We start from the raw sequence: 12980 nt of genomic DNA, 5'->3' as shown, positions 1-12980 counted from the left end.
CCTCTCTCTCAGAGCTGCACTCCAGCTGTGGTGAAAGAGTGGATCTTCAGGCAGATCCAGATCCAGAGATCCCCCCACCCCACCCCACCAAAGGCTTTCAGGACCTCTAGGTTCATTTGTTCGTGGGAATGGAGTAAGGAAGTTGTTCTTGGTTGCCAGCCAAGTGTATGTAGGCTGGGCTGGGGTTTCGTTTCTTTTCTTTTCTCTTCTTCTCTTTTCTTCCTTTCTTCCTTTCTTGCTTTCTTTCCTTTCTTTCTTTTTTTTTTTTTTTCTTTCTTTCTTTCCTCACTATATTCCCCAGGCTGGTTTGGAAATCCTGGGCTCAAGCGATCCTTCTGCCTCAGTCTCCCAAGTAGCTGGGACTACAAGTGCGCACCACTGCACCTGCCTGGCTGCGGATGGCCTCGTGAGGGTCCCCAGGCCCGGAAGGTCGCGTGCTTGCTATTGCTGCCCCGTAGACCCCCATGGCCTGCTGGAGCTAGGGGGCGCCAGAAGCCTTGCTTGTGTGTCTCTGGCCGATAAACAAGAGGGCCTGGACCCTGCTGTAGAGCAGAGGCTGCTCCGGAGAGCCGGGCTGGAAGGTGGTAGGGTGGGGTGAAGTCCTGCCTTGAGGCTGGGAGCTTCCGGGTGGGCAGAGCCTGCCGGGGCGGGAGCCTGTGTGAGTGCAGCTTCCTGTCCGCTCACCCCTAGCTTCAGGCCAGAGAGTAGGCAGCTCGTTTTCAAGAATCCCAAGAGGCTGGGCGCGGTGGCTCAAGCCTGTAATCCCAGCACTTTGGGAGGCCGAGACGGGCGGATGGCGAGGTCAGGAGATCGAGACCATCCTGGCTAACACGGTGAAACCCCGTCTCTACTAAAAAATACAAAAAATTAGCCGGGCGTGGTGGCGGCACCTGTGGTCCCAGCTACTCGGGAGGCTGAGGCAGGAGAATGGCGTGAACCCGGGAGACGGAGCTTGTAGTGAGCTGAGATCCGGCCACCGCACTCCAGCCTGGGCGACAGAGCGAGACTCCATCTCAAAAAAAAAAAAAAAAAAGAATCCCAATAGCTTTCTTCCTCCCACTCCCTAAATCTTCTTGCCGACCCCCTAACCATGCCCAGGGCCTCTCATTGTAAGGTGGCAAGTAGCCCAAGAAGCAGATGACAGCACAGGCCTTGCAGTCCCGGCTGCGGCAGACCCCTCCCGTCCTCCCGTCCTCCCGTCCTCCCGTCCTCTCACCGGGAGGCTGCCTGGCTTCGTGGTCCGGAGCAACTCGCTTCTTGATGGGCTTCAGTTGGGCCATCTGAAGTCTGAGGTCGTTAGGCGTGTTTTCTTTTTGTTTTTTTAAGACAGAGTCTCACTCTGTTGCCCAGGCTGGAGTGCAATGGTGTGATCTGGGCTCACTGCAACCTCCACCTCCCGAGTTGAAGCAATTCTCCTGCCTCAACCTCCCAAGTAGCTGGGATTACAGGCGTGCACCAACAGGCCCGGCTAATTTTTGTATTTTTAGTAGAGACGGGGTTTTACCATGTTGTTCAGGCTGGTCCTGAACTCCTGACCTCGTGATCCACCCGCCTCGGCCTCCCAAAGTGCTGGGATTACAGGCGTGAGCCACCACGCCTGGCCCAAGGCTTGTTTTCTAATGGCCTGCCCAGCTTTGGCATTTTTGGATCCTATGTAAAGAGACCTACTCCTTTCCACACTCATTCCTCATTCGGAGTGAGGAGAATGGGTAAATTCCCAGAGCCCCAGCATTCCCGTGGAGAACTAAGGAAATGCTCCTTCACCCCTCAATTCTGCTCTCACACACCCCATCCCACATACGCTCACATACACCATGGAGAGAGGGGCAAAGAGAAGGACCATGTAACAGAATTATGGACGTGGTGTTAGAAGGAAACTCTCTACAAGAGTTCGATGTATTATATTATTTTTAATTTAGATGAAATTCACATAACCCAGAATTTACCATTTTAAAGTGTACAGTTCAGTGGCTTTTCATGTATTCACAATGTTGTGCAACCACTACCCCTACCTAGTTCCAAAATATTTTCAATTCTCCCCTCCTTCAGCATCTGGGAAGCATCCATTCACCTTCTAGCTCTGTAGCTTTGCATGTTCCAGACACTTCATACAAATGCAGTCATACAATATGTGGTTTTTTGTGTCTGGCTTTTTTCATTTAGCATAATATTTTCAAGGTTTATCCATGTTGTAACATGTATTCCTTTTTAAAATTTTTTAATCTGTAAAATATACATATCATAACATTTATCATTATAATCATTCATAAGTATATAAATCAGCAGCATGAGGTGGTACATTCACAATGTTGTGCTGCCATCACCACTATCTATTTTCAGAACTTTTTCATCACCGTCCTCAACAGAAACCCTGTACCCATTAAGCAGTAACTCCCGGCTGGGCGCAGTGGCTCAAGCCTGTAATCCCAGCACTTTGGGAGGCCGAGACGGGCGGATCACGAGGTCAGGAGATCGAGACCATCCTGGCTAACACAGTGAAACCCCGTCTCTACTAAAAATACAAAAAATTAGCTGGGCGTGGTGGCGGGCACCTGTAGTCCCAGCTACTCGGGAGGCTGAGACAGGAGAATCGCTTGAACCCAAGAAGTAGAGGTTGCAGTGAGCTGAAATCACACCATTGCACTCCAGCCTGGGTGACAGAGTAAGACTCTGTCAAAAACAAAAAACAAAAAACAGTGACTCCCCATGCCCTTCCTCCAAGCCCCTGATATCTTCTATTCAACTTTCTGTCTCTGTACATTTGCCTATTCTAGGTACCTCCCGTAGGTGAAATCATACAATATGTGTGTGGCTTGTGTCTGGCTTCTTTCACTCAGCATGACGTTTTCAAATTTCATCCACACTGTAGCATCTATCAATACTCAATTTCTTTTTCTGGCAACATAATATTCTATCTACTTATTATTTTTATTCTATGAACAATGATTGACAGCTTCATTTCTGGAGGGCTGCCAGTGGGCTACACACTTTGCAGGTCCTTCACCTGTACTGTATTTATTCTTGTATTTATTCCATTTATTTATAAACTAATGGCCCCCATTGTGCAGATGAAGAACCTGAAAGCCAGAGGGAATAGCGACTTTTCCAAAGGTCACATTGCTGCTTAGTGGTTAAAGCAGCACTAGAACCCTGTGGTGTCTTGATTCCCAGGTGCCTGCAGGGTTTGAGAGAAATGGAGACAAAGGAGGCCGTGGGCAGGAGGCCAAGAGAAGCTCAGTAGGTGCTGACCATCAATGTGGGGATGTGATGGGGGTGGGAGGAGGTGAGGTAGAGCCCCCACCATTTCAGCTTCTTCCCCTCCAGCCGCTTTCCCATCACCCTCCCCAACCATCTCCACCCCAGCCAGGGCCAACACCATTCTGACTATTGCTTTGCCTGCCTCTACTTTACCCCTGGTCTTCGACTCCCTAATAGAAAAAGCTGAGGCCCAAGGCCTCTGGGCCGACTGCTCTTTTGGCATAAGTCCTCCACACCCTTCCCCCCACAGGTAACCCCAACAGGGTGTGGAGAGACTGCTCTTTTACCTTGAAGCTCTACTTTGTTCTACTCTTGTTCCTCTGCTGAGACCTGGTTAGCCTTCCTGGGGCCTGACTCTCCCATTCTCCAGCAGCAGCCCTGACCTGACCTCTCCTCCTCCCAACCCTGCATGGGGCCCTGCAACCGAGCACAGCTGTGTCTGGTCTTTGTCCAGACATCAAATGGTCCAGGGAGGCGGTGGCATTGTGGTTATTTTTGCCTGAGAGGCTTTCTGTACCCTGACCAATCCCAGCCTCATTCCTAATGGGTTATGAGAGTGGAGATAGCTTCTTATCCACGTTTCTTACAGCGCCTCCTCCCCCACCCCAACACACACGCACGCACGCACACACACACACACACACACACACTCCTTCCCACTTCTCCTCTCCTTAGGAACTGGAGTCCCTCCCTGTTCTCCCTGCTCTACCCAGCCTCCTGGCCTCAGTCCTCCCACCTGCGATGACAGTCCTCCAAGGAAGAAATATAACAATTTAGAACTTCAGTTGAGTCTCCAATAGCCTGGGGTACAGAGGTGGCTTGAGGCTGGGAGGATGGTGGAGAGGCTGTACTGCAGATGCCAGAGTCCTTTTGCTACTGCAGGGCCTCTTGCTGAAGGAGCGTTGATTGAGAACACTGGAGCCTGGGACTCTGGGTGCCGCAATCGTCCCCACCCACCCGGAAGCCCTTCTAGGAGTGCCCAGGTCTTCTCTTCCTCTTCCTTGCTGGAGTTTTGCTTGCTTGTGCCTTGGAGAGGTGGTGGAGGGGTGAGGCAGTTCTGTCCTTTAGCAGGGTTTGGAAATTCCTTATGAGGTCCTGGCTCAGGGGTGCGCTGGGCAGCAAGACCAGCTTTAGCACCTTCTCCTGGTAGTGAGGCAAAGGGTTCGGGCAGGGCCAGCTCCTGGCGAAATTGTTGGGAAACGGGTTGGGCATGAGCTGGAGGCCCTGGGGTTCGAACCTCCCACCAGCAGATATGTGCCGGTACCTGTGGGGAGAAGGGTGTGGAGAGAACAGAGAGATCAAAGAAGAGATCCAGGCACAGTGGAGAGATGGGGAAGGGGAAGGGTGATGCTGCTGTCCACAAGCTAGGTAGCCATCAGGCGGCAGGGAATCCTTTCTGTCTCTCCGCCTAATCGGGTATTGACCTATGCCCAATGGCCTGCACCTTGTGTGTGTTTTGGCGTTAGTCTGGTGAAATAATGTTCGGCTAGTAAGCCTTCCATTCTTTTGACATACTATATATAATATTATGATCCAGATCCCAATCCAGATTCTAAATGTCCTTCAAGTCTCACCTTTTCCACTAATGCAGTGCCAGTGGGAAGACCACAGAACTCAGCTCCGCTGGGTAACTGCCTCTTCTCAGCAAGCCTGCGGTATTGGGTCGAACAGTAGGAAATAGACTTTCGTTTCTTTTAACACAGCTGAATAGTGGCTGATTTTCTATGACTCAACACACTTTGCACCTGGTTCAGCAGACAGTCCCCTGTTTGCTGTTGTTGGTTTATGCAGAGGCTCTCAGTCTGGCTGCACATTAGAATCACCCTGGGAGCTTTTCAACACAACCTACCCAGGCTGCCCTCAAGGTCAGTTAGTTAGAATTTCCAGAGGGAGGCTCAAACCTCAGCATTAAAAAAAAGAGCTTCTAGGCCAGACCTGGTCACTCACGCCTGTAATCCCAGCACTTTGGGAGGCCAAGGCAGGTGGATCACAAGGTCAGGAGTTCAAGACCAACCTGACCAACATAGTGAAACCCCATCTCTATTAAAAATACAAAAATTAGCTGGGCGTGGTAGCAGGCACCTGTAATCCTAGCTACTTGGGAGGCTGAGGCAGGAGAATCGCTTGAACCTGGGAGGCGGAGGCTGCAGCAAGCCAAGATCGTGCCACTGCACACCAGCCCGGGCGACAGTGTGAGACTCTGTCTCAAATAAATAAATAAATAAATAAAAGGCCGGGCGCAGTGGCTCAAGCCTGTAATCCCAGCACTTTGGGAGGCTGAGACGGGCGGATCATGAGGTCAGGAGATCGAGACCATCCTGGCTAACATGGTGAAACCCCGTCTCTACTAAAATATACAAAAAACTAGCCGGGCGAGGTGGCGGGCGCCTGTAGTCCCAGCTACTCGGGAGGCTGAGGCAGGAGAATGGCGTGAACCCGGGAGGCGGAGCTTGCAGTGAGCTGAGATCCGGCCACTGCACTCCAGCCTGGGCGGCAGAGCAAGACTCCGTCTCAAAAAAAAAAAAAAAAAGGCAGCCTTAGGCCAGATGCGGTGGCTCACACATGCAATCCTAGTACTTTGGGAGGCTGAGGTGGGCAGATGACCTGAGGTCAGGAGTTCAAGACCAGCCTGGCCAACATGATGAAACCCCATCTCTACTAAAAATACAAAAATTAGCCAGGCATGGTGGCAGGCACCTGTAGTCCCGGCTACTTGGGAGGCTGAGGCAGGAGAATCACTTGAACCCGGGAGGTGTAGGTTGCAGTGAGCCAAGATCACACCACTGCTCTCCAGCCTGGGCAAGAGCAAGACTCTGTCTCAAATAAATAAATAAATAAATAAATAAATAAATAAATAGAGCCCCAGGTCATGAAAATGGGCTGCCAGGATTCAGAACTGCTAGGTTTACATGTAAATGTTGTATTTCCCCAACAAGATCATGCTTACATCTCATTCTATGTCTGAAGTCCTCTGGGTCCCTACAGTTTCAATGCTTCAGTGTGCTCACTGACTGATCCAGAGTCTTTTCTTTGTTTTGTTTTGTTTTTGTTTGTTTGTTTGTTTTTGAAACAGAGTCTTGCTCTGTCACCCAGGCTGGAGTGCAGTGGCACGATCTCGGCTCACTGCAACCTCCACCTCCCAGGCTCAAGTGATTCTCCTGCCTCAGCCTCCCGAGTAGCTGGGACTACAAGTGCACCACCACTCCTGGCTATACTCTTGACCTTAAGTGAGTCACCCGCCTTAAGCCTCCAAAGTGCTGATATTACAAGCATGAGCCACCATGCCTGGCCCAGAGTCAATTTTTTTTTTTTTTTTTTTTTGAGACAGAGTCTCGCTTAGCTGGGTGTGGTGGCACACGCCTGTAATCCCAGCTACTTGGGAGGCTGAGGCAGGAGAATCGCTTGAACACAGGAGGCAGTGAGTGGTGCCAAGATCGTACCATTGCACTCCAGCCTGGGTGACAAGAGCGAAACTCCATCTGAAAAAAAAAAGATTAAAGATTTAAAGGTGTATAGGGCACTTACCGTGAATGTAGCTTGCAAGACTGGAAGTTGCTGTGGGTGAGTGAGTGAGTGAATGTGAAGGCCTAGGACATTACTATATACTACTGTGGACTTCATAAACACTACATGATTAGGTGACACTAAATTTATGTATTTATTTATTTATTTTGAGATGGAGTCTGACTCTGTCCCCGATGCTGTAGAGCAGTGGCTGTGATCTCGGCTCACCGCAACCTCCACCTCCTGCGTTCAAATGATTCTCCTGCCTCAGCCTCCTGAGTAGCTGGGATTACAGGCACCCGTCACCATGCCCGGCTAGTTTTTGTATTTTTAGTGGAGACGGGGTTTTGCCATGTTGGCCAAGCTGGCCTTGAACTCCTGACCTCAGGTGATCCACCCGCCTTGGCCTCCCAGAGTGTTGGGATTACAGGCGTGAGCCACCACGCCCGGCCACTAAATTTATTTTATTTTATTTTATTTTATTATTTATTTATTTAAAATTTTTTCCTAAGATGGAGTCTTGATCTGTCACCCAGGCTGGAATGCAGTGGCACAATCTCAGCTCACTACAACCTCCACCTCCCGGGTTCAAGTGATTCTCCTGCCTCAGCCTCCTGAGTAACTGGGATTACAGGCATGTGCCACCACACCTGGCTAATTTTTGTATTTGTATTAGAGACAGGGTTTCACCATGTTGGCCAGGCTGGTCTCAAACTCCTGACCTCAAGTGATCCGCCTGCCTCGACCTTCCAAAGTGCTGGGATTATGGGTGTGAGCCACCATTACCGGTCCACTACATTTATTTTTAAAATGAGGGAATTGTCCTTAAGTGTTAAGACAACTTCAACATAATCAGGCAGGAGTTTTTTTTAGCTCCATTATAATCTTATGAGACCACTGTGGTATATGTGGTCTGTCATTGACCAAAAGGTTATTATATGGCACATGACTTCCTGTTATGTGTCCTGCCTGCTCTGAGGCAGGACCTCATTCCTTGTCTGAGACTTGTCTGAGACTCATTCCTTCATTCCTGGCCTCCAACTCCAGGGCCTGGGCCTACAACAGTAAACATGTGAGACAAGGATCCTTCTCTCATGGAGATACCATACTAATAATGATACAATCTACTGAACCCCTTCTCTACGCTAGGCCCTGAGCCATTTGACCCTCTAACCACCTGCTGTGGGAACTTTTTTTTTTTTTGAGCTAGGGTCTCACCATGTTACCCAGCCTGGAGTGTGGTGGCACAGTGATGGCTCACTGTAGCCTCGACCTCCTGGGCTCAGACAGTCCTCCCACTTCAGCCTCCCATGTAGCTGGGATTATAGGTGTGTGCCACCACACCTGGCTAATTTTTTGATATTTTTGTGGAGACAGGGTCTCATATCGTGCCCCAGGCTGGTCTTGAACTGGCCTCAGGCGATCCTCCCACTTTGGCCTCCCAAAGTGTTGGGATTACAGGCGTGAACCACCACACTTGGCTATGCAAGGTACTTGACCTGTCCATCTCAGATAGCCCACCTGTAAAATGGGGTTAATGAGGTCGGGCATGGTGGCTTACACCTATAATCCCAGCACTTTGGGAGGCCGAGTTGGGCCTGAGGTCGGGAGTTCAAGACTAGCCTGGCCAACATGGAGAAACCCCATCTCTACTAAAAAATATAAAACTTGGCCAGGCGCAGTGGCTCACGCCTGTAATCCCAGCACTTTGGGAGGCCGAGACGGGCGGATCACAAGGTCAGGAGATCGAGACCATCCTGGCTAACATGGTGAAACCCCATCTCTACTAAAAGTACAAAAAACTAGCCGGGCGAGGTGGCGGGCGCCTGTAGTCCCAGCTACTCGGGAGGCTGAGGTAGGAGAATGGCGTGAACCCGGGAGGCGGAGCTTGTAGTGAGCCGAGTTCGCGCCACTGCACTCCAGCCTGGGTGACAGAGCAAAGACTCTGTCTCAAAAAAAAAAAAAAAAAAAAATACAAAACTTAGCCAGGCGTGGTGACAGGAGCCTATAATCCCAGCTACTCGGGAGGCTGAGGCAAGGAGAATGGTTTGAACCCAGGAAGTAGAGGTTGCGATGAGCTGAGATCACATCACTGCACTCCGGCCTGGGCGAAAGAGGAAGACTCTGCCTCAAAAAAAAAAAAAAAAAAAGGGGGGGTTAATGGCAGTTTCTACCCAGAAGGTCCTGGGGGATTAGATAATACAGAGAAGCGTTTAGAACACCACCTGGCACTGTCACACCACTGCGAATCTCTCTGGAGTGCTCTTTCTCCCCTTCGCCAGGGTCAGCACCTATCAGCAATCGGCAGTCCTCAGGGAAGGGTAGCAGGAGGCAGGGAGAAGCCTGGGTCCCCACAAAGGGGACTGGTTTCTCAAAGTCACCAACCTTTGGCGTTGTTTTTTTGTTTGTTTTTTGTTTTTTTTGAAACAAAGTCTCGCTCTTGTCTCCCAGGCTGCATTACAGTGGTGCGTCAGCTCACTGCAACCTCCACCTCCCCGGTTCAAGCGATTCCCCTGCCTCACCCTCCCGAGTAGCTGGGATTACAGGCACCCACCACCACGCCCAGCTAATTTTTGTATTTTTAGTAGAGATGAGGTTTCACCATGTTGGCCAGGCTGGTCTCGAACTCCTGACCCCAGGCGATCTGCCTGCCTTAGCCTCCCAGAGTGCTGGGATTACAGGCGTGAGCCACCGTGCCTAGTCTGTTTTGTTTTGTTTTGTTTTTTCAGATTAAAAATCTTCACAGCCTCCTGCTCCAACTCCCCAGTGCTTTGGTCATGCCCTTGGGATTGGAATTTGAGACATTCCGTTTTCACTGCCTTCCCCCTATCTTGTTACTCTTGCATGCTTAGTGCCTGGGCTGGACACAGTGAGGAAGCATCCGTGAGTTCCCAGGGTGGCCGGGAGCGGCAGCTGCGGGGTTCACAGCGGCTCCTCTCATGTTCCTGACTCTGCTCCGACTTCTCAGCCTTGCCTGGAGGGCCTCAGCCACTGCTTTTGGCTGTCTGCTGGCTTTCCACCCTTCCAGCCTGAACCCTGACTTCCCCATGAAGGCTTCCTGTGGCAGGGACACTCCAGCTCACGGCAACCCTTCTCTCCTGAATTTCTGTAATAACATCTAACTGTTATTTTATTTTATTTTTTTATTTTGAGATGGAGTTTCACTCTTGTTGCCCAGGCTTGAGTGCAACGCTGCCATCTCGGCTCACCGGAACCTCTGCCTCTCGGGTTCAAGTGATTCTCCTGCCTCAGCTTCCCGAGCAGCTGGGATTGTAGGCACCCATCACCACACCCGGCTAATTTTGTATTTTCAGTAGAGACGGGGTTTCTCCGTGTTGGTCAGGCTGGTCTGGAACTCCTGACCTCAGGTGATCCAGCTGCCTCGGCCTCCCAAAGTGCTGGGATTACAGGCGTGAGCCACCCGTGCCCTGCCATAACATCTAACTTTTGTTCAGTTCTTCCACCTATTCACTAGCTCAATTTATCCTCCCACAGTGAGGTCAGTACCTGAGGATCCCCTCTTCATCAGTGAGGGAGCTGAGACTGGAGAAGCTGGGCACCTCGCCATGGTCATGGGGTTGGAACTGCACTCCAGGCCTTCAGGCTACAACTTTCACTCCAGTTCTTTACATTAATAACTGACTTCCTTTAACACCCTCTGTCTCACACTCTGAGCCCTTCGCATGTGTAGCCTTGTTTTGATAGCTATCTTTGCAAAGCTCCTTGAGGGCAGGCACTGAATCGCACTTCTCCGTATCCCCAGTGCCTAGCAGGTGTCTCCTGCATAGCTGTCCCCCCAGATTTTAGTGAAATTCTGTGCCTCCACTCGCTGTTCTTACCTTGTCTCCACCTTGTCCTTTCAGCTACACTCAGAAAAGAGTTTGGTTTTCAGATGACCAGAGGTGGGAAGGGCAGAGTCCCAGTTAGAAACAGGAACCCTAGAGAGGGAGGGGTCACCTGGGCAGGGCAGGGCAGGCTGGGTGGGCTCCCTGAGGAGGCGCCGTCTTACTTCTTGAAGCTCGCTGGCGGCTGAATGTTGCCCTGGGCATCGAGTGGAGGTGCTCTTGCCTCACTCCTCAACTTGAGCTTCTCCACCTCCTTCAACTCCTTCACTGTCCTGAAAATCACCTGCTTCTTCCTTTTCATGTCCACAAACGTGGGATAACAGTGGATGAAAGTCAGGAAGCTGTTTTGCCCCATCCAGGAGGGAGGGGGGATGGGGTGCTCCGTGGGAGGGCGTCTGTGGGCATTGGAGTCTGTCAGCCAGCGCCAGACATTGCTATCGTAGGGCCTGTCAGGCCGAGTGGGGAAGGTGGCAGGCAGGCGGCACACATCGAGCCACGTGTGGAAGCCCCAGGTGTGCTGCGTGCCACCTTTCCACGGATGGATGAGCCGCTGACGCACCTTGGACTTCATATCTGTGCAGGGCGGCAGCTTCAGGGCCAGCTGGTGATAGGCTTGCCGGGTGAAGCCAGGGAACTCCCAGGACTCGCTGGGGAGGAAGAACTCACGCTGAGCCCACGTTTGGGAGGGCGGGAGGGACTCGCTGGCCTGGACCATCTAGGGAGAGACAAAAGGGAGCCTGGGGAAGGTTGTGCAGACAAGGGTGCAGAAAGGTGGACGAAGCACTCTGCTCTCCTTCCCAGGCCCAGCCTCCGCCAGCCCAGGATTCTCATCAAGACACAGAAGTCCTGGCAGGGCCACATCTCTATCCCTCTCCCGCCAGGCAGCAGTTATGGCTGCTCCATATCATTGTCACAGTCACTCATCTTTTGGTTTCTTGCCATTAACCATATTTTGGCTTTGACTTCCCACCCTCTGTGCTCAGCTTTCGCTCTTTACCTTCACCTCCCTCCTCCCTTCTGGTGTCCCCACATTCTCACCCAGGAACGTGCTCCTTAGAGGGCACATCAGGTCTCAGGAAATCACGAAGAGAAATGCCCCCTACCATGCCAAGGGGGGCAGCCCACCTTCACTTGCTCCTGGTCTTGGTGACATACCAGGAAAGTCCTTCTCCAGAAAATAGGGCCAGGTGTCTTCCCATCCCAGACTCCTCTCAATACTCATTTCTCTGTCATTGACGCTTTCCTCCCACTCCTCATTAAAATACTAGTACAGAAAGCGTCTAGAATGGCCAGCTCTTCTTCCCCCTTCTGCACCCTGCCCCCCATGAAATAAACAGCAGCAAATACATATTGACGCTGTGCTAAATACTTACATGCATCTTATTTAACCCCTACAACTCTATGAGCAAGTATTGCTATCGTCCCCATCTCAAAGATGCGGAATGCAAGATACAGTAAGGGTTGGTAACTCACGCAGGGTGCTGGTGCCTGAGTGACAGCTGGGACTTAAGCCTTCTGTCTGTGCTTTTGCTTGGCATACCATGCTGGGTGAAATGAAATGGCCTTACTTAGCACAGTGCCTGACCGCAACAAAAACGTGTCTCTTTTAAAATGCTTCTCCCTCCTATCCATCCCCAGGGACTTTTATTTTTTTTAGGAGTTTCGCTCTTGTTGCCCAGGCTGGAGTGCAAGGGTGCAGTCCCGGCTCACTGCAACCTCCGCCTCCTGGGTTCAAGTGATTCTCCTGCCTCAGCCTCCTGAGTAGCTGGGATTACAGGCATGCACCACCACGCCTGGCTAATTTTGTGTTCTTAGTAGAGACAGGATTTCATCATGTTGGCCAAGCTGGTCTCAAACTCCTAACCTCAGGCGATCCGTTCCCCTCGACCTCCCAAAGTGCTGGAATTACAGGCGTGAGCCACTGTGCCTGGCCCCAGGGACTTAGTTCTGAGTTCTGATTGCAAAAACCCTCCTGTTTCTTGAGCTTGGGCCCCTAAGTCGTTTCTACAAGATCCCCCCAGTGGGTGGGACTGGGAGACGTGGCACTAGTAAGGCATCTCCTCTGTGTTCTGAGCTCTGGGTTCCCAGTATCATAGGATGAAAAGGGGAAGACAGCAGAAAATGTATGGGCCAGGCGGTCAGCTGCCCAGAAGAAAGCCTGGCCCACTATAGGGGACAGCCTATAGCCCAGTGGGGCACAAAAATGTAGGCAGCAGAGATGGGCCACTCCCTACCTGCAGGAAAGGTTCTTCCATATGAGGTGGGTGACTGGGCCCTCTGAGTGATCTTTGCCGGCTACTGGCCATTCTTCTGGGCCTCAGAGCCAGGAGGAGCGGCTTTGTGGGGAAACCCTTTCTGGCACCATTGTTTACT

General features: G+C 51.3%; 1 protein-coding gene across 5 annotated transcripts; it reads right to left on the bottom strand.

Moving 5' to 3' along the window:
• Positions 1 to 4030: 4030 nt before the first annotated feature.
• On the bottom strand, positions 4031 to 12977 carry TEX52 (testis expressed 52). Of its 5 annotated transcripts, none has more exons than XM_071072368.1 (4): positions 12842 to 12977; positions 12081 to 12151; positions 10772 to 11322; positions 4031 to 4522 (listed from the first exon to the last, which is right to left on the bottom strand). In XM_071072368.1, the coding sequence occupies exons 3-4, from the start codon at positions 11320 to 11322 to the stop codon at positions 4228 to 4230; spliced, it is 846 nt and encodes a 281-aa protein (XP_070928469.1). In that variant the 5' UTR covers positions 12081 to 12151; positions 12842 to 12977; the 3' UTR covers positions 4031 to 4227. The 5 variants fall into 5 exon arrangements, 3 of the variants coding, with proteins under 3 accessions (XP_070928469.1, XP_011743757.2, XP_070928470.1); XR_011609456.1 differs by lacking the exon at positions 12081 to 12151 and adding an exon at positions 4833 to 4908 and having other exon boundaries at positions 4395 to 4522; positions 10602 to 11322; positions 12842 to 12961; XM_011745455.3 differs by lacking the exon at positions 12081 to 12151 and having other exon boundaries at positions 12842 to 12961.
• Between the last annotated feature and the right edge of the window lie 3 nt (positions 12978 to 12980).

The sequence above is a fragment of the Macaca nemestrina genome, chromosome 10, assembly GCF_043159975.1.
Source record: "Macaca nemestrina isolate mMacNem1 chromosome 10, mMacNem.hap1, whole genome shotgun sequence".
NCBI classification, from domain to species: domain Eukaryota; kingdom Metazoa; phylum Chordata; class Mammalia; order Primates; family Cercopithecidae; genus Macaca; species Macaca nemestrina.
This window is presented reverse-complemented; position numbering and strand designations above follow the sequence as displayed.

What these genes read in the sequence shown, in the direction of transcription:
- TEX52 (XM_011745455.3), bottom strand. Translation starts at nt 12,913, where the DNA reads ATGGCCAGTAGCCGGCAAAGATCACTCAGAGGGCCCAGTCACCCACCT. An exon ending in TGGAAGAACCTTTCCTGCAG is followed by an intron (nt 11,323 to 12,841) that starts GTAGGGAGTGGC and finishes GTCTCTCCCTAG; the next exon opens with ATGGTCCAGGCCAGCGAGTC. An exon ending in CCGCCAGCGAGCTTCAAGAA is followed by an intron (nt 4,523 to 10,771) that starts GTAAGACGGCGC and finishes TTCTCCCCACAG; the next exon opens with GTACCGGCACATATCTGCTG.